This window comes from Pan troglodytes, chromosome 7 (assembly GCF_028858775.2).
Source record: "Pan troglodytes isolate AG18354 chromosome 7, NHGRI_mPanTro3-v2.0_pri, whole genome shotgun sequence".
Taxonomy (NCBI): Eukaryota; Metazoa; Chordata; class Mammalia; order Primates; family Hominidae; genus Pan; species Pan troglodytes.
The window spans coordinates 119,792,296-119,819,672 of record NC_072405.2 but is presented as its reverse complement, the minus strand read 5'-3'; the positions used below and the strand labels follow the sequence as shown (position 1 = coordinate 119,819,672).

Sequence of the window (27,377 nt, the reverse complement as noted above, 5' to 3'; positions counted from 1 at the left end):
CAATCTTCATCTAGAAACAACCTAGAAATAATCACCCAGAGGCGAGTGCATGTCAAAACTGAGAAATTCGGATGCAGAATTTCAAATTTTCAGTTCTAAAATGTCAACTCAATTAAACATGCTATACTAAAAGAAGAGCCAAGTAGAGAATATCCCTAGGTAAAGCTTAAGAAGAGGAAATGGCTAGAAACCATGAAATTACTACATAAAAAACAAAACAAAACAAAACAAAACAAAAAACACAAGGTAATTTTCCCATGTCTTTGATTACTTGTTATCTCAGTACATGAAATGCACAATTTTGGTAATGGTTAAAACTTCACTAATTCTATCTATGCCTACCAGTATTTATTATTATTTCTAATAAGCATCTAAAACTGACAATTCTTAATTGAAATCAAGAAAACAAAAAATAGAAACCATAAATTTAGTAGCTAAAAGAGACAGTATGCTACCATGAATTGTTTGTCATATGCATTTAACTCAGTGACTACTTTTGGGACCAAAATATACCCAAGTTAATACAGGAATTTAGTTTACACATCAATAGAGATAAAATAAATTCCAGAATTGTTATCTATTCTTTCCACAAGAAAAATCTATTTCTTCCTAATCATACTAACTATAATTTCTAATGTCTTTATTTTTAAATAATCAAAAACCAAAAAGCCAAACAACAACAACAACAAAAACCTCAAACACATGAAAATCATGACCAAAGCAAACTTAAATACTTTTCAGCTACTAGGGAAAAGCAATACAAGTAATTGAGCTAAAGGAAGTTATCCTTTATGAATTCCAAATTTAGAGAAGATATGTTGTATTCCCATAATAACTAACTATAAATACAAAGAAGGAAGAGAATACATTATTAAAACTTTGAGCCCAATTCTATTTAAGCTGGGAGTTTATTAGCAGAAATTCTAATGAATATAATAACTGGAAATATAATTTGGGGCTATAAAAAGCTCTGTGCCAAAGTTAACTTTCATCTTATTCTATAATCACATTTAGTCTGGAAGCTCAGGCTAAGGGCTTAAAGGGTTCTCATTGTATAACTTATGATTTTTCTATAAAATATCACTTTAAGTAAAATAAATGAGCAAGGTTTGGCCTGTACAGTATCTATGACATTTCAAAATCTCACAGAATGTTGATTCTAGGCAGTAACTTAAGAAAATTCCAAAATGATAGGAAAATCAGGCTGGTTGCATTTCAACTGCGGTGAAAAGGTTAATGGGATTTTAAACTATGAAGTCTACTTTTCTCCTACAGACCCAGTATTTATTTCCTTAAGACTATTTTGGAGCCAATCAACATCATAAATAAAAGATTATTATTCCTACCTTTATGATTTAATGAATCAATAATGTTTTCCTAGCCAAGAACACAGGTAACCTACATAACGTCAGACATCTAAAGCTAATACAGAAATCATCTAAAGGCTTTGAAATATTTGACCTGATGGCTTTAAGCATTTGTAAATTAATGGCTTTTGGGAGGAAGGAAGAACTAAGGCACTCAAAGATACCACAACATCTTACAATCTATAATGAAAGGAAAAAACTACTAATACTAGTTCTTAAAACTCACAAGTTATAATGTAAAACAAATGTCATTTTAGTTGATTTTCAATGTTTATACATGTGATATAAATTACATGTATGACAACACTAATCCAAAAGAAAACAATGATGTACAAAATGTTTATGATAAGTAAAATTATTGCATTTAATGTCATTTTCATGAAATGAAAATCATCAAATTCCTTAATGTTGTATCAAACGTAAACAATACCAGTTCAAATTAGAGGGAATGTATGTCAACACCAACTTTTGACAAAAATAAGAAAGCTAAAGCCCTACAATTTATCTAATTTAGGTCAGGTAACCATGGAAACAAAAGAATATTAAAATTATTTATTTTATCATTATGCACATTGAAGGAAATCATAACAGACAGTACAGTTCTTTTCCACCATAAAATTATATACACCCATTTATTTAGCTAGAAACACTAGCTTGAGAGGTACTGATATATTCCATTTGTGATACTTTCTGTACAGCAAACAAATGTCTTATATTTGGAGCATGTTGAAGAAAACATTGTCTCAAGTCTTTTTTGTTTTTTTGAGTCTCAATTACTAAGAGTTCAAGGTACTTTGGGAGAATCGTGGTGTCCTGGATGGCCTGATCAATGTATTAAAATCAAGCAGTGTGTATTCTTAAAATACTCTTAAATCCATACAAATGTTGCTTGGGTTGTAGAGCTGAGATTTCTCCTACTGGCATGATAAAATTTGAAGAACATGTGTTATGAAAGTTTCACACCAATTTTGTTTTGTTCCTTCTTCATTAGCCGTTGTGCTTCCTTTTCCATTTTCTTCCTTTGTTGTTCGGCTGCTCTCTTTTCTCTGTCTGCTAGTTTCTGCTGTCTGAAAAGAAACATACTTTTACTTTTAGAAAATACCACACAGGTAAAATGGCAAATAAATTCTAGAAAGAAATAGCAGTGCCTTTTTATTATCACCAAATAAAATGTTGAAAGTCTTAAAATTTTCTCACTAATTTGAAAATTCCAAATATTTTCAAAAACAGGATTTCTCTTAGTCCTTAGAACATGACTTGTGAAATAGAAGAAATATTATCTCTATTTTACAAATAAGTAAAATGAGGCATAAAGGCTAAGTGACTTGCCCGAAGTCATAGGATTAAGTACAGGGATAAAAACTCACATCTTCTGACACTTCTTATTTAGATTATCTCCATTTTGTAAAACAATACTTCCATTGAACCACATCTTTTTCTGGGGATACCATTCAGAAAAGCTTGATATTGAGCTTGATAATCTCCTGTTATTATAGTAGTTACAAACAGCCAGTTTTTAAAGTGCATGATGAACACAGCTGAACAGAACACACGCTCCAAAAAGAAAATGGAAACTTAAGATACACCTTCCACCAAGTAAATTTCAGGATTAACATGTGACTAACTCTACCAAAGAGAAGAGTGGTGGGTATTTAATCAAATACTGCATGTTCTCACTTATAAGTGGGCGCTAAATGATGAGAACACATGAACACATAGAGGAGAACAATGCATACTGGGGCCTACCGGAAGGGCTGAGGTTAGACGGAAGGAGAGGATCAGGAAAAATAACTAATGGATACTAGGTTTAATACCTGGCTGATGAAATATCTGTACGACAAACCCCCTTGACACATGTTTACCTATGTAACAAACCTGCACATCCTGCACATGTCCCCCTGAACTTAAAAGTTTTTTTAAAAAAAAGACTGGTAGGTATTTACTAATCATACTTTGTGAAATACACACCTCTTCCTTACTCTTTCCATAACTCCACTGACCCAGACTCACTCTCTCTATCTTTATTGATTGGTTAATGTAGGGAGTGGAGGTAGGAGTGGGATGATGAAACAGGAGAGAGCAGAGTAAACATATGTTGGTCCTGGATCTGAAGGGTTAGGGTGTGAGAAAATCATTCAAGTATGCAACGTTGAGGAAGGAAGCTACAGGTCACAATTGGGCATGGAATAGGCCACATTAGGTTATATGCAGAAAAATCCAAAGTGGATTATCTATGTCTGGGGGAGCTCAATATTAACTACAGTGAGTGAAATGTATGTACCGTTCTCAATCATAAACAGGAGTAGGCAGAGTTATGGATGACCAAAATTCAAGAAAGTAAAGAAACTATTTTTGGCAACATTTTGACTTTTGCTATCAATTTCTGAAGAATAGTTTTTAAAAATCTGCTTTTCATCACTCTGCTCATGTTCAATAAAAACTAATAATCTGAACTAAAAATGTCACACCAGAAGAAAAAAGGGAGGTAGAGAAAAAACTATAAAGGGCTGGCTAGGTTATAAACAAGTAAGATAACGAAGTTTTGACCTGGTTACTAGCTGAAATAATATAAGGGCTGAGCATCCCAAATACAAAAATCCGAAATCTGAAATGCTCCAAAATCTGAAACTTTCTGAGGGCCTACCTGATGCTCAAAGGAAATTCTCATTGGAGCATTTCAGATTTTAGATTTTCATATTTGGGATGATGAACTAGCAGCAGAACACAAATATTCTAAACTCTCAAAAATTTCAAAATCTGAAACACTTCTGGTCCCAAGCATTTTGGAAAGGGATACCCAATCTGTATCAAAAACTAAAGTATAAAAGAGACAACTTAAGAGATAGCTGCAGACAAAAATACATTTTACCTATCCAGATTCATGCTGGGAATTATTAAAGTACCAGAATCTTCATTCTTAGCAATACTGATCACAGTACTGGCAGTATTTATAGTGGCAACAGGAAAAAAGCTCAGAGTTAGATGATACGGAATGTGGATACACTTTTACAATGCTCAATGTCTATTCAGGGGCAGTAACAATGTACTGACACCTCCATTTCTCTTTGGCTTTACCTATGTACTTGCGGCATGAAGCATGTCTATTACGGATTAACAATCTCACTTTCCCAAGCTGTCCTTAAAGGGTAAAATATTAAGTTTTTAAGTACATTTTTTCATTTGTTTTGCTTAGGGGTTAAGAGGCTAGAATGAAAAAGAAAAGGTTTTTGTACAATATTAAGATACTTGTGAACTCATGGCTTGAACTCTACAGTGAGATTACTGTATTTAAAAGGGACAGCCCCCTTCCTTTGTCTTTGTGGTAAATGGCACTAATAATTACTAGAATCCCCAAAATGTCTTAAAATACTCAGACATCTATATCTATTATTTGTTTTTTAAAATAACACAGAATTTTAAAGAGATGATTTATCTTTTTTGATGATCCATGCAATATCCTAAGTGTTATAGTTCACAATTTAAAAAATATTCCCTTTATAAAAGATAAGCTATACTAAGAACTAAATTTTAAAAACTCTTACAATTTTACTGACTGAATTTTGAAATGTGACATCCCCTAACCAGCAAAAAAAAAAAAAAAAAAAAAAAAAAGGGCTTGATATATTTCAAAGGAAAAAAACAAAAACTTCAAACAAAATTCCCAGTTATTTAGCTGCACCCTCTGCTGGTTGTTCACAGTAACTGTAATTTATTGACAAAGCCAAGAAAGGAAAATACAAAAACAAAATCAGTTTTTTTGTTGAGAGTCAGATAAAGAATAATTTGTTTGCTATTCCTATGGTAAAAACAATCTCAATTTTAAAATAAAAAAATTTATATTGCTGTATCTTACTATACAATTTTAAAAATGTATGAATTCTTTAGATGCATTTAAATATCTGACTTTTAAAAAGCAGTAATCAGTCACTAGCTCTCCCTTAAGATAAATTTTCTCTTTACTCTTTGACCTAATGTAGCAGTACTAAGAAATATGTTTGCTGCTCACACACAAAAAAGAACAACCAATAAAAATGAACTTTAAAACTTCCAGAATAGTATTTTTTTGCAGAATGGGTAGTTCATCTAACACACAGGGCTTTCATGGACATCATTTAAGATATATGTACAAATGTAGAGTGTCACATAAGTTATTTTCATTCAAATGAGCAGTACTGGGCACTATGCTAGATCATGAGGAAATGGAAATAAAGTTGTAACTTCTGACCTAGAGGAATATCAAGCTTGTAATATGGTATGTATATGTATATAACCTTATATATATATAAAAAACATATATATAAAACCTTTTATATACATGTATATATAACACTCCATTTGCCATTAATAAAGTTATTTTGTTCCTATAGAGCTTAAAATTCTTGGTTTCTGTGAGGTTTTAATCATATAAAATAGTATCTGCAGTCTGAAATACAAAAAAAAAAGTCCTTATTATCTAAGGATCAAACGAAGAAAAACATAATATTTGGCAAAATAGGCTCCCTTGACTTGAAACACAGTAGGGAAGAAATCTAGTTCTTCTACTCAGGTTGCAATATAAATGCCACTCAAATACCTCAGAACTTCTTCTGCTTGCCAGGCTGCATCTTCTTCTTCTTCCCATGCATTGGTATTTTCCTGCCAGGTATCTAAGTCACCTAATTCAGACTACAATGAAAAGTAAAACAAAATTAAGAGAGTAAAAGCCATCCTTTCTCCACATAGCCGTTAAAAAGAGTATCTTTTAACACATAACTCAGAACCTGTCATTCTCCTGTGTCTTCTCAGCTTCCTTACCCTGTCCTATACAAGGCACAGATGATTTTGCTTTTGGCTTGCCTAGAACTGATGTATGACTTTCAGTGCTCAACAGTCCTAGGCAAGGCCAGCTTTCTTCTTTATGTTTCATGGGATACTCTCTTATATTAAATTCTCTTCTTTGCTGTACTTTATTTTGGAAGGAACAAGAACAGAACATGTCTTTTGTTTCTTTCTCTCCTCAGTATGATGAGGGAGCTGGGGATACAGTGACAAGAAACTGACTGATCCCAGACTGAATTAGAAATCCTTGACTGGACTAATCTGTGCTGAGAAGAACTGCGAGCTGAAGTTCAAAAACTAGCACAGTCATCTTCATTTAAGCATATGTAACTTACTGGAGATTTTTTATTGGCACTTACTGTCTCAATCCTAGGCAAAAATGATAAATCATGCAAAATTTATCTTTAATGAAATACTTCTAGGTCATGCTTCTTTTTCCCAGTCTTTCTTACCTGGTATCATCTACTGGTCCCTACCTCTATTTCCCAAGCCAGACCTCTAAAAGTTCAGTTTTCTTTCAATAACCAATGAAAATGGTCATGCTGGACTGTTTAGGTAGGTGTTGAAGTGACTGTGTGTAAAATAACTGGTACCAATCTGTGAACACATTTAATATATTGTTTTAAATACTTACCCCTAAAAATGAAATAGAATGTTTTGAGTTTTCTTCTCCTGAGAATATATGTAATACCATACTCTGCTAAAAATTCTTAAAATATTTCTAATTATTTAATATACATTTCTGAAAGGAGGATTTTTAAAGCTACTGAAACAAAGTGCAAATGACAGCCTTGAAAAGTACCAAGTTATCCTCTTGACCGCAGTAGGTAGAAATCCTGCCTTTTCTTCTCCCCCCCGCCTTTTTTTTTTTTTTTTTAGGAATCAGCATTTCACTTTGTTGCCCAGGCTGGAGTGCATGGTGTGATCATGGTTCACAGCAGCTTCAAACTCCCTGGCTCAAGGGATCCTCCCACCTCGGCTGCCCTAGTAGCTGGGACTATAGGCACATGCCACCACACCTGGCTGATTGTTTTTTACATTTTTTTAGAGATGAGGTCTGGCTATGTTGCTCAGGTTGGTCTTGAACTCCTGAACTCAAGTGATCCTCTGCCTCAATCTCCCAAATTGCTGGGATTACAAGTGTGAGCCACTGCACTCGGCTGGCTTTCTTTTCTATCTTTACTAATTTGACAAGATTTAAAATTGTATCTTGTTATTTTACTTTGTTTTGTTTGAGACAAGGAAGGTCTCACTCTGTCACCTAGGCCAGAGTGTAGTGGTATGATCACAGCTCACGGCAGCCTCGACCTCTTGGGTTCAAGCAATCCTCTTACCCCAGTCCCTCCCAAGTAGCGGGGACTACAGGCATGCACCACCACACCCAGCTAATTTTTTTATTTTTGTAGAGGGGGGATTTCGCCATGTTGCCTAGGCTGGTCTCGAATTCCTGAGCTCAAGTGACCTGCCCGCCTTGGCCTCCCAAAGTGCTGAGATTACAGGCATGTAACACCTCACTGGGCCTACTTTGAGCACTAATAAGATCAAGCTTTTCTTCAAATTAGGTTATGTCTATTTCTTATTTGTAAATTTCCCATTCATATTATCTATTCTTCCACTGAAGTATTTGACTGTTAGAGTACATAAAATATTTAGATTTTTTTAAAAAGTAAAACTATAGAGACCATTAAAAAGGGTGGTATCTGATCCTTTAGTAGAGATGGCCTTAGTAGAAAGGAAAAGGGGGAAACCATTGATAGATTTGTCTACATAAAAACTAAATACACCTGCCCAACAAAAATATCCAAACCAATTAACAAACTAAAAAAGTATAAAACATGACATTTATCTTTAGTATAAAAGAACTCTCACAACAATATGAATGATGAATTCTAGAAAAAAATAAAATGTGTAGTTTAAAAGAAGAATCTAATTTGTAGAATGAATGGTAAGATATTTTTGGTATAGAAAACGAAGTCCAATAGGTTACCATCCTCTCCTATGCAATGCCCCTTTATTCTGTCTGCTTGGGAGGAAAATACGTGGAAATAGCAGCGGAGACATTGTCCATCTACCCTATTTACCCCTTCTCAACTCTGTAAGTAGTTGTATATTTAAAACTTTACAATGAGCTATGATAGTATTATAATTATATTTAGGTGGCAAATATTGCTAATTCAGTGGGTGGGATTAAAGCATTTCACCAATATGGATCAAACATTTATGAATAAAATTTAATTTTGAGATATATAAAATAAAAAACATTATAATGCTATGTTATTCAGCTAAGTATTTATGGTGTTATGTGTTCATAGCATCGTGTAACTGCATAGGAATTATCAAAGTTTGTAATTATATTGACGTGTGTGATCATTCATTTAATATCATGTCTCCCCTAGTAGAATGCATTTTTCTGAGGCAAAGACCCTTTAATGCCACAGGGCCTGGCTTTAGTAAAAACAGTGTTTTTACTCAATGAATTAAAAACATATATATATATACATGGGTCCCCTTGGAAGAGGGACTTCAGAAGCAACTGTGCAGTTTAAACAAACAAATAAAATACATAGATTGACAGACAGATGTAATTTAAAAATATGTCCACAAATTCTTTGACCTTCCTTCCTTCAAGAGGTGGAGGCTTGCATGTGGGCTGGATTTAGTGGCTTCTAATGAAATAACGTGGAAGTGACAGAGTATCACTTATAAAACCACATCACAAAAAGGCATTGTGGTGTCACCCTCACCCATGAGCAAGTGCTCGCACCATCTTATAACTTACTGGGAAAATCAGGAGTTACATCATAAAGAAATTCAAGCAGCTCCTTGGAGAGGTGCACAGCAAGGAACTGAGGCTTTGTGCAAACAAACAGCATTAATTTGTCAGGTGTAGAAGTGAGCTGTCTTTGAAATGAATCCTTCGACCACAGTCAAGCCTTCAGATGATTGTAGCCCCAACCCAATGACTTGTCTGCAAACTCATGAGAAATTCTGAGTTAGAACCACCCAGTTTAGTCACCTGGATTCCCAATCCACAGAAACTGTGTTACATTAATATTTGTAATTATTTTAAGTCACTGAATTTGGAGTTGTTACACAACAATAGATAATATAATCAATCAATCAAAGCATGCTTAAAGCTTAGGTAGGGAGGGGTCTGGACATTTGTGCTTTTAAAAAACCTCCAAAGCTGATTCTGATATGCTCCCAAGGTTGAGAACCTCAGCTGTCTACTTGTTTCAAAAATTTTTCCTTTAAAAAGTTTCATTTAAGTCAAACCATTTAAAATTAAGTCATACTTTGAATGAAAATACACTCTATGAAGAAAACAATTCATAACTCACTTTAAAATAATCTACCATTAGGGTTAATCTCTCATTTTAATGGTAATCTCTCTGATGTTTATATTTTTAAATAACATTGTATCTCTATCTTTCATGTGTACAATGAGACCTTGATCTTAGTATCTAATCTCATAAAAGGTTAGGATTGGTAAAACTCCAGATTAAGTTCTATCAAACTGCTAAACCTGTTTCAAAGTTACAAAAATATAAATACTATGTTAAACTCATTTAGATTTTATTCCTCTGCTTTAAAGAGAACAGAAATAAAACAAAACCTTTCCCTAGAACCATTAACATACTTACAGACTGATGAATAAAAGGCAGATCTTGTGTAGCTGCTAATCTACTAGAGAAACCTGTGCTCCCATCTGGGATGCCAAAATTCAATGGTTCTCTCTTCTTAATAACAATCTGAAAGATTAATTGAAAAAGAATTACAGGGATCTTTTACAAATCACTACATAAAAATAGACAACCAAAACATTTTCTAATTACTTAAAATATTTCTTCTTAAAATTTATAATGTAAAAACTAAAAAAAAAGTCTGTAAATACCAATTTCCCAGGGAATTGTTGTACAAATCAGTTACATACTAAGAAAAATTGTATTTCACTTTTAAAAATTAATACAGGCCCATTTTCTTTCTTTCTATCCTACTTTCCCCAGACCTCAAAATATAATCAATCACTTTTAGTTACTGTATTAAATAACAACAGGTATCATATCCTGCCAATAGTATTAACAACTCTCTCAGCATGTGAGATACCTATGAATACATTAACTCATTCAGGCCAGTAGCATCAAAATACACTTATATGATATGTTGGTAGCCTCATTTAAAGCATTTCCATTCTAATTTAATAAGGCACTATAGTAATATACTAGGTTCCTACTGAGAGCAGCAGTATACTTCCACAATGCAAGGTATTCATCTATTAAGAAACTCACTTAAAGGATCCTTTAAAAATACACAATTTAATGTGTTTTAGCATTGAAACATTTGGACAACTCAACAACAAAGAATGTAAATGTTATCAATCTAGACAATGTAAATATAAATGTATAGCTGAAATCAGCTGAGAGAAAGAAGGTGAGGAACAACTGTATTAGAAAATGTGAAATAATGTCCTAATTTTTATAAAGTGTGTATGTGTGTGTGTGTTTATATATATATGATAAAAATATTTTCTATGTTTGAATAAGAAAGTGAGCTTTAAGTGTGTTTTTCTGATATAGCAGAGTGATTAGTGAGGTAGACTGGAATAAAGGAGAGGGAATGGTAGTAAGAAATAAATCTTCATTTACCATAGTATGAATGTCAGTGGACAATGTCTGTTACTGGTAAACAAGAAATGGCAATATAACCATATTATAGATAGATATGATGACACTTGAAGAAATCCAAACAGAAAATTATTGAGTGGCTGTTTCTTGGAAGAACTGGCTAAGAGTGATGGGTCAGAAGTCTCACTTTTCATTATAAGTTCTTCTACAGTTTTTGATTTAAAAAAAGTACATGTACTATTTTGATAAATAAAAAGGAAAATACTCAAGCATTCTGTTTTTTCCAGTAATTCCCTGCATCTCTAAATGATCTTCCATATTCAATTCAAAAGGGATTAAATAATGTATGGATGACTAATACAAACTCACAATTACTCTTAAGTTCTTAGAGTCCTGCATCAGTTTTATAATGGTTACAAACAATAAAATCTACCTATCAGTTTGTAGATATTACTGAAGTACGAACTTGTTAGAACTCTTATCCAATTCACCTTAGTCTCCATGGCAGAGATTGGAGTCTAGAATCTGACATAAAGTAGGATTTCGATACATATATAAATATAATTTTAAAAGACTTGGGGTACAACTTACTAGAACTATGTCTAGGTCATTTGAACATATAAAATTCTTACTTAACATGACAGAAAACAAACAACTGATAATTAGAAATAGGCTGATAGACTGGATTAAGAAAATGTGGCACATATACACCATAGAATACTATGCAGCCATAAAAAAGGATGAGTTCATGTCCTCCGTAGGGACATGGATGAAGATGGAAACCATCATTCTCAGCAAACTATCGCAAGGACAAAAAACCAAACACTGCATGTTGTCACTCATAGGTGGGAATTGAACAATGAGAACACATGGACATAGGAAGGGGAACATCATACACCGGGGCCTGTTGTGGGGTTGGGGGAGGGGGGAGGGATAGCATTAGGAAACATACCTAATATTAAATGACGAGTTGATGGGTGCAGCACACCAACATGGCACATGTATACATATGTAACTAACCTGCATGTTGTGCACATGTACCCTAAAACTTAAAGTATAAAAAAAAAAAAAAAGAAATAGGCTTTCTAATAAATGTGAATTGCATCACCTAATTTTAACTATAGGAATCTAAAAAGTAGTTTAATCTCCAAAAGCATAAATCTTAACATACTTTCTGAGTTTTCCTAATAGTTGGTGTCATGTCCTTAAAATAGTCAGGTTCCAATTGTTCCAAAGAATTTTGTTGTGTTGCCACATTCCCATTCCCTCCTTCGATCTTTACACTGGTGGGTGCATCTTCATCCCAGGAAGTCCACTCTTCAACATCTGTCTAAATTTAATTGATCAACATTATCAGCCACAAAGGGGCAACTTAATGAACACATCATTGATGATTTATTAGAAAAATGGGCTTTCTAAAACACTGGTTTTCAAACTTTTTTAACCCATGGGAAAACATACATTTCATATCACAGATCAAAACTTGATCAAAAGTTCAAAAAATACAAGACATTCTGATATATTCTGCTCTATTTTATTCTATTATGTCCATCAAAAAACAAAAAACAAAGTAAAACAAAAGCAAATGCTCTGAAAACTGAACTAACATTAAAACTACAACCCACAGAAGGGATGGACATTTTCACCCAAGCCTAACCAGATTGATCATCTGATAAAAAATACCAAGCTTCTCCACAGGATTTAAATAAGATGAAGTCTCAAAACATAGTATTCAAAATGTTCATGAAACAACCCAGAATTATTCAGCATATAAAAACAATACATCTAAATTTGCAAGGCAAGTTAATCAACAGATACCAACACCAAAATGATACGTTGGAATTCTCTAAGGCTTTAAAATAGCTATTATAAAAATGCTCCAACAAACAATAACAAACACTTGAAACCAATGAAAACAAAATAGAAAATGTCAACAAAGAAACAGAAGATAAAATGAAGAACCAAATAGAATTTTCAGACCAGATAAATTTAACAACACAACAAAAATTAATTTCTATTAATGATCTGCAATCCAGTTTTTAAAATATTGTTCTAGGACACTTATTCAATCTTTCAAAACAAAACAAAACAAAAGAACACACAAAAAAACCTACCTGCTTAGGAACTGATGAATAATCAACTGTAGTTGGCAAAGTTATTTGGTCTCCACTTAATTTCCGTCCTCTTCCAGATCTGAAACAAAAATGAAATAATTTATTTCAAGAACCACCAAAACAAGCAAAGTAAAAGCACTACTATGTACGGTAATTTAAGGCTTATAAAACAAGATCTTTCTCAATTTTATGATTATTGATTTTAGTAACAGTTATTCACTAATTTATGGTTAAAAAAAGTCATAAATCAGACATCCTGTGAATGTTTTTTAAATCTTGGACAGAACAACATAACTGCTTTTTGGCTTAGGACTCAATTATAAACAAACTCAAGAGGAATATAAAGTCAAAAATAAAAATGCAAGACGGTTTCAGAGCATGCTCCTTGGAGTGCTGTGGGTTCTGTGGGTGAAGTTCTGGGCCATCTTTGCTGTTTTAAACAGGGTGGCTTGGCTTTTATGTTTTACACATGGGGTTTATTGATAAGATTAACTATTAAGAAGTTTAAAAATCACTAGTTTGAACCAAACGGTAACTTACTTTTAAGGATTAGTATGAAAAGTACCACATTAAACAGGACGTACTATAACTCAGTTGTTAAGAACATGGGCTGTGGAATCTGTGTAAACCACAGTTTTCAATGTTACTTCTATTATGTCTAGTTAGAATTACCTACTTCTCAGCCTCAACAGCCTCATCTATAAAATGCAGGTATTCAAACCCACTTTTGCAGGGTTGTTTGGATTTAATTAAGTGACATATTTAAAAACCCTAGACAGTGTGTGCCTGCTACATAGCACAACATACAAAAAATGGCAAGTAATAGAGATAATTAGTCATTTACTTCACTTCAAATAATCTATTTAAAAAAAGCATCAACTAAGAACTAAGAACGATAAAGTCAGCTATTTTTATTACAGATTCAAAGCTATATTTGTTTAAAGGGTGAATAGAAAAGTAATATAGTCCTTTATGAAATTTATGATATAAGCGTGTTTTTCCTTTCCATAGAGATGGGGTCCTGCTGTGTTACCCAGGCTGGTCTTCAACTCCTGGCCTCAAGCTATCCTACCCCCTCGGCCTCCCAAAGCATTGGGATTACAAGCATGAGCTACCATGCCTAGCCAAGTCTGGTATTTTAAAATACATGGTCTAAGGTTCCTTCAGACACCAAAGAGAAGCTTATCCTAACATATGGTCAGTTTTCTTTAAAACTGAACATGCAATCAATTCTAAATATGTATACATTTACAATAGAAGTTTATAGTGCCAATAGGAATGTCCTTAATATTTTTACATCAAGAAAATTTCTTATCCTAGAAGTAATCTATATTTAATGAAAATTTTAAAAAATAGAAGTACAAGAAGAAAACATCTATATTTCATCACCACTGTTAACACAGTACTTCTTTTAACTTCCTGCCTTCTGGCAATTAATACCCATTTTTAATGTTGCTTTACCTGGTGAATTTCTGGCCATTCTCTTCCTCATTCTCTGGTAATTTGAACACTTAGTTCGCTCCTTTTTCTACTTCCCAAATCCTATCCTCTTGGGTGATTTCAAGTCAACCACCTAAATTTTCCATTTCTTTCTTCACTTCTGCCCCAGTGATCATCCAGAGATGATCATTTCACCCACTTGTTCTCTTGCAATACCCTGGACTTTTTTTTTTTTTTTTTAATCCCACACCACTCTACTTCTAGCAATAAGTTCAATGGCACTTAAGTCTCAGAGTTTTAGCAGCTATCAAATGGTCATATAGCCAGAGACTGCAGTTCCTATCCTTCCTTGCAGCTAGGGGGCCATATGACTAAGCTCTGGAAAGCAGGCAGTGCAAAAATTGTTGTGTGTAACCTCTAAGTCATGTCTATATATATTTAAAAAAGAGCTGATTGCTGTCCATTTCCTCTTTTAGTATACCCTCCTCTTAGTATGTAAGTAACTTTTTCACAGTACCCTTAGGCCACAGAAACACCTAACAATTCCACTGAATAAGGTAGTTACACCCAAAAAACTTAAGTATATCCTAACTGCTTAGTAGCCATTGTAAAAAATACACATTTAAAGAAAAAGTAATATTTTTATTTTATTCTTAAATAACCAAAATCACTGAACTTATTAATGAAATCTGTGTGCCTGTTGAACACTGCACAGCTTCTTATGCCTTAGAATAAGACTGGAGACCATTATTCTTGTTTTCAGTTCTACATTAATTTTGGTGCAGTACTCGCTTTTAATTACAACCTAAAATCCTGGCTTTGCAACGAGATGTCACCAAAAATATAAGTAAACAAAAACTTATCTCAAACATTAAAGAACACCATCATAAAAAAATACTGCAGGATTTAATGTTGCAAATGTGAACTACTTTGAGTTGAGGTATTCAACACATGCTATCACTATGTTTCACTGTAAAATTTAAAATATTCTATGGTATCCCTGTGAATTTCATGTAAAGCCCTGAGGTGCCTCAGCACACATTTTAGACATCATAGCTCTTGGGTATGATCGTGTGACAAAACAGAAGGAACTGAAGTCTACAGATGACGTCCTAAAGCAAATGACTTACCTGCCCTTGACTTCCTGCATATTCTAGAATGTTACTTAAACAGAAAAAAAAATTTTTTTTTTTAGGATTTTTTTTAAAAATATAAAAACAACACTATTGTAGTATAGACAGAAATACCTATTCCGAATTTCACCTAACCACTTTAAAACATTCCCATAATGAAACGAATACATCAAAGTTCTGTGATGATTATAATAATGAAAGTTGGTCTGTCTATTCCTAAATAGTATTAAGCATGTTATTTTAATGGAAAGTGTAAGAATTTGAATGAACAAAACAACTGAATCTCTATTTTCTAGATCTGAAGTAGAGAAAAAGTATTTAAAAATGACTAGGAATTAATGAATAAATACTGCAATCAAGATATTCAGCTTAAATATAACCTGTCCCGTCCACTAAATTTGAAGTTTTGAAGGTATCCAAAACCAGCGAGGAGATAAACAGATCAGTTTGAACATAAAACTTATTTACCTGCATATTAATCTCTTTAGGAATGAGAATACTGTTGCTAGGCAGGTACAAAATTTAAATAACCGAAACTGGGTGATGGCCATGGTGGGAATCAAAACCTGTGGAAGAGGCACAAAACAAAAAATGCATTAAATTGATTTCAAAAGTCATACTCCTGTCCTGAAAAGACCTATTATGCACTAAGAAAAATCTAAGATATTTTTTACCTTTCTCTAGAAACTATAACACAGTAAATTTTAAAATTATAATTTAAATCATATTAACAAGTCAAAAAACCAGGTTTTTGAGTTTTCAATGGTTGTAAGGATAAAACCCTTCATTCTGAGTTTTTGAAAATAATTTTACCTAAATCTATTAATACAAAAATCTACAATTCAAAAAATAGAAAAGTATAAAATAGAATATATTAAATCTCTGTGTACCTTTTAAAGTTTGAACCACATGAACATAATACTATTTAAAATACTTTAAATATTTTTAACTTGCAGATGAATATATTTCCTTATATCCATTTTATAGATGAGGAAATTGAATTAAGAGAGGTCAAATAACTTGACCAAAGTCACATAGCTAGTAAATTGAAAGTTACCATGGAGCTCATTTAGTCCAGTGGTTCACAAATCTGGGAATCTATTAAAGAAATGCCAATACCTAGGACTACCATTAAATCATTATTTAGTCCATTAAATCATATATTCTGAGGGGCAAGGACTGGTCATAACCAATAAGACAAGCAGGGAGATAAAAACTACTCAATTGAAAAGGCAGCAGGAAACAAAGAAAAGAGAACAAATAACACATGGGACAAGCCAAAAACAAATAAGATGACAGACGTAAATCTAACCATATCAATAATCTCATTAAATGCAAATTGTATAGCATTCCAATTGAAAAGCAGAGATTGTTAGATTGGATAAGAAAGAAAGACCGCCCCACTCCATGCTGCCAATGAGAAATGCATTTTAAATAAAAAGACACAAATAGGTTAAAAGTAAAAGGATAGGAGAAAATATACTATGCTAGCACTAATCAAAAGAAAGGTGAAGTGACTATTTCAATGTTAGACAGACAGATTATAGGAAAAATAACATTACCAGGTATAAAAGTGGTCATTTCACAGTGATAAAGGGGTCAATTAATAAAAAGTACATAACAATCTAAAACACGTGTCCTTAATAACAGACTTTTGCCAATATCATAAACAAGACAGATAACATTGTTAGAGTCTGCAGATATTAAATGGATACTGAAGAACTATTACAAACACCTTTGTGCCTGTATTTACTTGACAAGTGAGATGAAATGGACAACTTCCCTGAAAGACACAAATTACTAAAGCATAAGAACAACCTGAAAATCTATATATCTATTAAAGAAATTATATTTGTAGTTATAAAAATCTCCCAGACACAGATGGCTTCACTGGTAAATTCTACAAAACACTTAGGAAGGAATAATACCAATTCTATACAAACTGCCAAAAAACTGAAGAAGGAATATTTCCCCAACTCATTATTTGAGGCCAGTATTACACTGATACTAATCCAAAGATATTACTAGAAAAGAAAACTATTAATATTCTATGAATCTAGACACAAATCTCCTTAGCCAAATATTAGTAAATTAAATCCAACAATATATAAATGGATACTACATTGTGAAAAACTGGTGCTTAGTTTGGAAATGTTGGATTGGTTTAACATTTAAAAATCAAATGCCATTCACTATATTAGCAAACTAAAAACAAAAAACCATATAAACATCTCAATAGAGACAGAAAAAGCCTTTGACAAAACTCAACATCCATTCCTGTTAAAAAAAAAATTGCAGCAAAGTATAAGGGAACTTTCTCAACCTGATCAAGAACATCTATGAAAAACCTACAGTAATATGAGACTTAATGGTAAAAAAATTTGATAATTTCTCCCTAAGATCATGAACAACACAAGCACGTCTGCTTTTTCTACTTTTAGTCAACATTGTAGTGGAAGTTCTGGCCAATGCAATCCAGCAAAAAAAAAGAAAAAAATAGAAAAGAAATAAAAGGCATCCAGAATGGAAAGGCAGAAATAAAAGTGTGATACTCTATGTGGAAAATTCAACGGGATCTACCATTAATTGTATTTCTATACGTTAACAACAATCAATAAGAAATTGAAACGTTAAAAAAATTTATATAGGCATAAAAAATGATACTTGAGGACAAATCTAATTAAGGACTTGATTACTGAAAACTATCAAATATTGCTGAGACAGTTAAAAGGCCTATATTAAAAAGACTTTTTCAGAGACAGAATATTTTTATTAAGATATCAACATTTCCCAAAATGAGTTATAGATTCCAGGCAATCTCAACCAAAATCTGGGCAGGTTTTTTCTTTAAAACTTGACAAGCTAATTTCTAAAATTCATATGGAAATGCAAAGAACGTATATAACAGCCAAAACAACATTGAAAAAGAACAAGGTAAAACAGCTAGCACTATCTGGTTTCAAGACTTGTTATAAAGCTTCAGTAATCAAAACTGTGTAGTATTGGAATCAAAATACACGAATAGATCAATGGAAAGTATAGGAATAGACCCACGTATATACAAAAACTGAAATCTGATAAAGATGCAAAGGTAATTCAGAGAGAAAAGAATAGTTACTAAGAAAAAAAAAGTGCTGGTTAAACTGGATATCCATATCCATATGGAAAAAATCAAAACAAAAACTTTCAATATATATCTGGCACCAGTTACAAGTAATTAAAAATAGATTATAGACCTAAATGTAGTCTGAAACTACAAAATTTGCAAGAAAAAAAAAAAAAAACTTTGTGACCCTGGGTTAGGCAAAGATTTTTAGGTAGTACAACAAAAGCACAATCCATAAAATAAAAGATTAGTAAATTGGACTTTATCAAAATTAAAAACTACAATTCAAAAACACTATTAATGGAATGAAAAGACAAATCACAGACTGAGAGAAAAATCCTTGCAAAGCATATGTCTGATAAGGGACTTAAACCCAGAATATATAAGAACCTCTCAAAATTCAAAAATAATTTTTAAAAACTCAATTTAAAAACGAGCAAAAGGTCTAACTAGACATTTCATCAAAAAACATATATAAGGCCGGGCGTGGTGGCTCACACCTGTAATCCCAGCACTTTGGGAGGCCAAGGCGGGTGGATCATGAGGTCAGGAGATCAAGACCATCCTGGCCAACACGGTGAAACCCTGTCTCTACTAAAAATACAAAAAATTAGCCAGGCATGGTCGCGGGCACCTGTAGTCCCAGCTACTCAGGAGGCTGAGGCAGGAGAATGGCGTGAACCTGGCAGGCAGAGCTTGAAGTAAGCCAAGATCACGCCACTGCACTCCAGCCTGGGCAACAGAGTGAGACTCCATCTCGAAAAAAAAAAAAAAGAACATATACAATGGTAAATAAGTACATTAAATGATAGTCAACATCTTTAATCATTAGAAAAATGCAAATTAAAGCCACAGTGAGAAATTATTACATACCTACTGGGATGATTCAAACTAAACATAATGACCATAGCAAGTACTGGTGAGGATTTGGAACAACTGGCACGCTCATACTTTGGTAGTGGGAAAGTAAAATGTACAACCACTTTGAAAACAATCTACCATATGACCCAGCCATTCTACTCCCAGTAATTTACCCAAGATAAAGAAAAGTATATAGCCATATAAAGACTTGTATTTGAAGGTTGAGGCAGGAGAATAGTTTGAATGCAGGACGCGGAGGTTGCAGTGAGCTGAGATTGAGCTACTGCACTTCAGCCTGGTGACAGAGCAGGACTCCGTCTCAAAAAAAAAATTGAAATAAATAAATAAATAAAAGACTTGTATTTGAATAGCAGCTTTATTTTTATTTAATAGCTCCAAACTGGAAACAACACAAATGTATATCAACAGGTGAGTGGATAAACAAATTGTAGTATATAAATACAACAGACTACTACTCAGCAATAAAAAGGAATGAACTATTGTTACAAGTAATAGCATGACTATATCTCAGAATAATTATACTGAATGAAAAGAGTCAGACCACCAAAAAAATATACACTGTATGATTCCATACATAGTATTTTTTAAGCTCTAGAACAGGGGTGTCCAATCTTTTGGCTTCCCTGGGCCACACTGGAAAAAGAATTGTCTTGGGCCACACATAAAATACACTAACACTAACCAGAGCTGATAAGCCTAAAAAAATTGCAAAAAAATCTCATAATGTTTTAAGAAAGTTCACTAATTTGCATTGGGCTGCAGTCAAAGCCATCCTGGGCTATATGAGGCCCACAGGAAGCAGACTGGACAAGCTTGCTCGAGAAATTATAAACAAATATAGAGTGACAGAAAATATCAGCAGTGCCTTGTAATGAGGCAGGCAGAAGTGGGAAGGAAGGATCACTGACAGACATGACACAACTTTTGGAGGTAATGGATATACTTACTGCTTCAATTGCGGTGGTTTCATAGGTGAGTGTATATATATTCATCAAAACTAATCAAATTGTATACTTTAATTATATACAGTTTATTGTATTTCAATTAGAGCTCAAAAGAGCTGTTAAAACAATCTACACGAAGACATTTTTGAACAATATTATGTCACTTAAATTAGAAGAGTGTTCATATTCTGGTTAGAATACTATTTTAAAAACTCATTAACACCATCATAATCTTGTATCAATTATTTGTTACTTTCTAGAAAGCCAACTTCCATTAGGAAACTAGGACAATTAGTGAAAAGAAACATTATTTCAGAACTTCTCTAAAAACAGAAATCTGATTTCACAATAGCATTTCAATATACTGTAATAGCTTACTTTATATTTCATAAAAAGCATTCTTCTTAGTGATTAACATGTAATAACTAATTCAATGCTCACAACAACCCTGGGAAGGACTTGAAGCAAGTACTATTTTGTCTCTACTTCAGATAAGAAAACTAAGGCACAGCGGGGTTAAGTAAGCTGCCAAAGATACAGAACTGATAAGTTATAGAACTGGAATTTGAACCCAAAGAGTCTGGTTGTAGTGTTTCAGTCCTTAAATATCACACTCATACTGCCTCCCTATGATTAAATAACAAGATATATGTCTTTATGAAAGAGATGATATAGGAATTGAAAACTACAGCCATAGCAATGATAGGAATAAAGATTCTAAAAATGATAAAACTATGCTGGGCGCAGTGGCTCATGTCTGTAGTCCCAGCACTTTGGGAGGCTGAGGTGGGCAGATCACGAGGTCAGGAGTTCGAGACCAGCCTGGCCAATATGGTGAAATCCCGCGTCTACTAATAATACAAAAATTAGCCAGGTGCAGAGGCACATGCTTGTAGTTCCAGCTACTCAGGAGGCTGAGGCAGGACAATCACTTGAACCTGGGAGGTGGAGGTTGCGGTGAGCCGAGATCACACGACTGCACTCCAGCCTGGGCAACACAGTGAGACTCCGTTTCAAAAAAAAAAAAAGGTAAAACTGGTATTATTTTGGTAGCCTTTTTTTTTTTTTTTTTTTTTTTTTTTTTGAGACACAGTCTCACTCTGTTGCCCAGGCTGGAGTGCCATGGTGCAATCTCAGCTCACCGCAACTTCCGCTTCCCGGGTTCAAGCAATTCTCCTGTCTCAGCCTCCTGAGTAGCTGGGACCACAGATGCCTGCCACCACACCAGGTTAATTTTTGTATTTTTAGTAGAGACAGGGTTTCACCATGTTGGCCAGGCTAATCTCGAACTCTTGACCTCAAGTGATCCACCCCCTCGGCCTCCCAAAGTGCTGGAATTACAGGTGTGGGCCACCACGCCCGGTCTGTATCCTTTTTAAACATGGTTCTTAATTTCCAAATTTTTCTTATACATCTTAGTCACCTATACTATATATGTATTGCATATATTGTATACTATATATGTACTGCATATATTTACCCTAATAATCACTATTTAATTTTAAAATTTTCTTAAGTTTTGGCACAAGTTAAAGTTGAAAACTTAAGTAACTATGACAATGTCCCGACTAAGAGCCTCAAAATACACACGAAAGAGGGAAAAAAATCTGTTAATCCATGAGAGATAGTCATTTTTCCACTGTTGAGAGGTAGAACAGACCACATGTTAAATCAAGTCACAAGAAATACACAGGCAAACATACATATGTGTGTGCATATGTGCACACACTTACAGGAATAACATTACTGATAATGGAATCTCATGTCTTAGCTTTTCCTTGCCTTTTCTTTGTCAAAGGAGGAGAATTACTATGTATTCAGAATCATGATTCCTGTCATTGGAACAGCTGGAGAATACGTCATCCAACTTCTTAAATTTTCTAAATGAGGAAACTAAGATACACTGAAGTTAACGGTTCTGCTCAAGGTGAAACAACCAGGTAATAACAAAATCACAACTAAAACAGACTGGCCTCTCAATCCATTAGTAACACCTTTAGAAACAATCACAACACTTGATTAATACAATTATTTAGAGTGCTGACTTCTTAAAACAAAAAGAAAAAACATACAGTAATTTGATAGTTTATTTTTCCCAAAATAAAAAAGCATAAGCAGTATATTTGGACTTCAGTTCTACACATACTTACTTAAAAGGGGATAAAACCTAACTTAAGTAATAATTATCATGTGACCACATTAAAGAGACAGCTATATACACCTTTTTAAAATTGAAATGTTAATTAGTTTTTTAATTACCTTACATGAGCATAAGATAAGCAATAACATTTAGAAACATAAGGAGTAAAATCATCCTGGATAAATACACCATCCTTGTACTATAACATACTTTTTTTGTTTTAATTGAGATAGAGTCTTGCTGTGTCACCCAGGCTGGAGTGTGGCAGTACAATCTTGGCTCACTGCAACCTCTGTCTCCTGGGTTCAAGCTATTCTCGTGCCTCAGCCACCCCCAAATCTGAGACTACTGGCACATGCCACCACACCCGCTAATTTTTGTATTTTTACTAGAGACGGGGTTTCGCCATGTTGGCTAGGCTGGTCTCGAACTCCTGGCCTCAAGTGATCTGCCTGCCTCAGCTTCCCAAAGTGCTGGGATTACAGGTGTGAGCTACCGTGCCCAGCCCATGCTTTTTAAAAATGCATTTCATGGGGATTCAAGACTCCTAAAGTCTTGAAAAAAGCAGCTTTTTACCTAATAAAATATTACATTGAATAGGTTAAAAATTATATAGTAAAAAAATAATGGTCATCTCTGATAGGGTATACTGAAGCATTAGAGAGCTAAGATCTAGTATCTCAATCTGAGTAGTAACACCACATACTTGACTGTATGTACTGTTTCTATGCTATACCTCAATACGAAAGTTCCAAACAAACACATAAAAAATAAGAACAAAACAAAATCAGAAAGCCAGAAAAACATACTTAACTCTCATAGTATCTGATCTTGATTGCTCTGTAGAGGCATCATTGCCAATTTCTTCTAAGGAAAGGCAAAACGTGCACTAGTCTTTTCTATTTCTAGGGTCAGAAGGGGCTTGTAGGCTATTAAGGTACAAATACAGGGCTCCAAAATGTTACCTTAGCAATACTCAAGTAGTTTTGTACATATGGAGGCTGTCTCTCCATATAAGCTGAAAGATTTACTGAATGCCTAACCTGGAAGTGGCCTACTAATTGACAGGATGAAAAGAACAGTGACTGTAAAAAAAAAAAAAAAAAAAAAAAACCAGAATATTAAAAATTGTACTCGAGTTATTTAAATACTTCTGTCAAAAACATCCCAACCAGTGGTTTACTCAAGTTCAAATCATGCAACAATGCTGACTCCTCCTTTCTTTCTCCTTACACCTAATTGCCAAAAAGACCCTATTCAATTTCCCAGTACTGCCCATATTCTTTCCTATTTCCACTGTAATCTATCTAGCATAAGCCTTTACTACCTCTTGCTGGAGTACTGTAAAGTCTTCTTAATTCTAGTATTTTACTCTTCCCGAGAAACAACATTTTTTATTTTGTATTATGGTTATTTCTATACCTTACTTTGCCCTGTACAACCCTTCTCTAGAGTATTTTATTCATTTGGTACCTTCAGTTACCATTTGCAAAGTAAGACTTGAAAAAAAAGTTTGATTGCTTCATTATGAGTAGAATAATCTGAAAAATTATGATGGTGAACAACCACTTCATTTAAAGCTGATTTGTCAAGAACAAAACTCTCAATCAAAAGAAAACTTTCTCAAATGAAAATGAGCCTAAATTTTCTGAAAAATTATAAGAAAAAAGAGCCAGAAAAGAGACTACAGAACATGTGGTACTTGGCAGGGAAGGAAATAGAATCAAGGAGATACTCTATCAGTATGTTGTGAAGAAAAATGATATTTACCATTTGGGACTGTCAGTTTTAGGATATACATGAATAAAAGTTGAGAATAAATTTCATAAAGAGCCCTGGTAACCACAGCCATCACCTTTCCAAATATTGTTAGTGTCATTGTTTAATAAATATTCGCCAACTTGAATAACTTCAATGCTAACTGGAGGTAAAATTTAAAGGTTTTTTTTTCCCAATAAAAAATAGAAACTGGGTCTTTTAGTGATTACAGAATAGAATTCTCTCCCTAGCAATAAAGAATATCCTCATTCTGCGGAAAATTTTCTTTTGTGATTAATAAAAGAGGAGAACTGATACTCATTGACTGTCTACTATGAACCATGCACTATCGAAAGTTAACACACAACTCAAAAAGCCATCTTATGACATAGATACTATTGTCCTTGTTTCATTGAATTAAACACAGAGTAAGCACATCCAGTGACTCCATTCAAACCTAGGTATATTTAATTCAAAAGCCAAGAACATCTCATGAACAAGGAACATTCTTAATAATTCAGTGATACTACCACTTCCAAGATAAATTTTCCAACCAGTTGCACTAAAACAGGGAAAATGCGATCAAGCCACACTTTGATTTTATCAATTACACTGACTGGCAGGCAGGAATATCCTTTGAGACCTGTATTTACTTAATGTCCCGATTCATCTAAATGAATATATATTAGCACCTACTATGTTTCAGTCGCTACTTTGGATTTGGAAGCTGGGAAATACTACCAACTCCGCATGGGGAAACTCTGCGTTCACTCCCAGTTGTCATGAGCTTGCCCATAAACTTATCCCTGAGGAATGCAATAAACTAAGGAGGCAGGACGTCCATCAGTCTTGCTCATTCTGGTATTTATAGGTCTCAGTCAAAGCCGGGCACATAGTAGGTACTCAAATATTTGTTGAATGGAAGGAAACTAACATTCCTTGAGCACTTGAACGCTCAAGACAATGTTCGATCACCTCACTGGAATCCTAAGGACAACCAAAAGAGGTAGGTTTTTCACTACTCCCGTTTAATAGATGAGGTTGACAGACTTAGATTCACTTACCCAGGATTTAAAGAGACTGACCCGAAACCCCAAGGCTCTCCCCACATCATATCCTACTTAAGAAACCTTTTAATTGTGTGCACATTGCCTCAATGCGATTTTTGAAATGCCCTCTAGATCACCAATTTGATAAGTATCTTACGCTACTTTACACTTTAGTTGCTTTAAAACACTTTCTAGAACGGAACAATGTTAATATAATCTAATCTTAACATTAAATTTCCTTAAAAATTACAAAGACAAAAATTTGAGGTATATCAGAATGAGATTCAAAACTATGAGGCAATGTATCCTCATTAAGGCTTTTTGAAGAAATGACAACTCTAGGAAATCAGGAATGAGAGCTCTGCCATGCTAACGGAAAAAAAATTACTACAATTAAAAAAAAAGAATGCTACATTAGAAACTGATAGATCAAATGTATTATATCTTTTCTTGTTGAAATTCTCGGTAAACTGCTAGAGGTCCTTTCAAGTAGCCTCAATACATCACAATTCACAAAACAAGCAAAGCCAAAATCTGTGTTCGGTACATACTAAACAGGTGCTGTATTTCTAAAACTCTATTTCCGAATCTTTTCATACCAAAATTTGAAAACCATATGATCTAGTACAGTCCAGAATATCCTCAAACTATAACTCTCTGAAGTGGGTTAGAAAATATTACAAAGCTCCCAAAATAAGATTTACCTGAACTCACTTAAATTTGATAAATAAAGGTTTGAGCAGCGGCCCGTAAGAGAAGGGGAAACAGAAGCGGAGTGTGAGAGCTGGTAGTAAAATCGAACATTCTGTGCCATGTCTGGCAACCGAGAGTCAGGCCCTCAAGTATGTGACACCACTGGGGCGGTTCCGAAGGCGGAGTAAGGTCTCCAGAATAACTCAAAAGGAAAGAGTTTCATAACTTAAGTGGTTTCATTTCAGATTACCCACGTGAAATTTGTTGATGAAAAAAAAATCATACCCACTGCACAGATGAGAAAAACAGGAGCGTTTTCAGGTTATACAAGTCGACGCCTGGCGCCCGGCGTGACGTGAAACGCTCTAAGTTGCTGGAGCTGGATACCAGGTGAACTGGGGTTTAAATTGTGGAAAAATCGGCCTGGGGAGGTACAAGGCCTGTAGACGGAGGGCAGTAAGGTCACGCAAATTTCCCTGAGGAAGGCGGCTTTGGAGGCTGCGTGCTTTCCGGGCCGGTACCCCACAGCCCAGTCTCCCACGCGTGAGCGGAGCATGGCGAATGCTGCACGCCTGGGTCCCGCTCCCAGTCGCAGTTTCCTCACCCTAGAGGTCACCCTGACCCGGAAACAGTACCCAGAGCAGCTGTCGGGCGTCGAGGGAGGTCTGGTGGAAGGGCGAAAGGAAGGTGGGAGGGCGGGAAGTGCGCGGCTAGGCGGAGGGCCGACGGCGAAGGGCAGACGATGCCCCAGAGGCTAGGGCTGGGGTCGGGATGGGGGTAGGGAGAGGAAAGCCCCTCCCAGGCACGCGCGAACCGCACACACTCACCTGCCCCTCCCCCTCCCCGCCCGCCCGGCGGAGGCTCCGAGCTGCCGCGGGCCGCGCGCGCACACAAGGCGCGCTCACGCGCGCTGCCTGTCTCTTCCTCGAGCTCGCGCTCCGCCCGTTCACTCCCAGCCCCGCTCATTCAAAGCCGGGCGCGCGCTCCGTAGCAGCCTGCGTTGCCTCTGCGCAGCTGCCATGGCCGCCCCTTCATCGGGAAACCCGCCCCCAGCCCCTCCTCTAGCCCCGCCCCCAGCCCTCCTGGAAGGCGGCTCTCGGCTGTCTCCAGGCCGTCGCTTCTGCACTCCGCCTCAGGTCCTGGCTGGCCCAATAGGTGAGAGGCTACGGGTCTGACGTCGAGACTGGGAGCCAATGAGCCCTGGGAGCGGGGCAAGCGGCGACAGGCACGCCAGGTTCGGTGAGGGGTAGCTTTTTGGGACTATTGCGAGCTGCTTTGACTGTTTATTCTCGGAGCGCCTGCTTCTGC

The 27,377-nt window shown here is 35.1% G+C and overlaps 1 protein-coding gene and 1 long non-coding RNA gene across 8 annotated transcripts in view; one reads left to right on the top strand and one right to left on the bottom strand.

Moving 5' to 3' along the window:
- Window positions 1-1,706: 1,706 nt before the first annotated feature.
- On the bottom strand, window positions 1,707-27,214 carry EBAG9 (estrogen receptor binding site associated antigen 9). 6 transcript variants are annotated; one of them, XM_001136819.7, is made up of 7 exons: window positions 26,897-27,214; window positions 15,966-16,063; window positions 12,925-13,003; window positions 11,982-12,140; window positions 9,830-9,937; window positions 5,941-6,032; window positions 1,707-2,434 (listed from the first exon to the last, which is right to left on the bottom strand). In XM_001136819.7, the coding sequence occupies exons 2-7, from the start codon at window positions 16,046-16,048 to the stop codon at window positions 2,314-2,316; spliced, it is 642 nt and encodes a 213-aa protein (XP_001136819.1). In that variant the 5' UTR covers window positions 16,049-16,063; window positions 26,897-27,214; the 3' UTR covers window positions 1,707-2,313. The 6 variants fall into 6 exon arrangements, with proteins under 6 accessions (XP_001136819.1, XP_054512921.1, XP_054512919.1 ...); XM_054656946.2 differs by lacking the exon at window positions 26,897-27,214 and adding an exon at window positions 26,705-26,894; XM_054656944.2 differs by lacking the exon at window positions 26,897-27,214 and adding an exon at window positions 26,674-26,881.
- LOC107976412 (uncharacterized) overlaps window positions 26,333-27,377 on the top strand; it is an 18,742-nt gene continuing 17,697 nt past the window's right edge. For both annotated transcript variants that reach the window (XR_001720367.2, XR_001720366.2), the window contains exon 1: window positions 26,333-26,459. This is a non-coding gene — a long non-coding RNA (uncharacterized LOC107976412). The remainder of the gene's footprint in view (window positions 26,460-27,377) is intronic.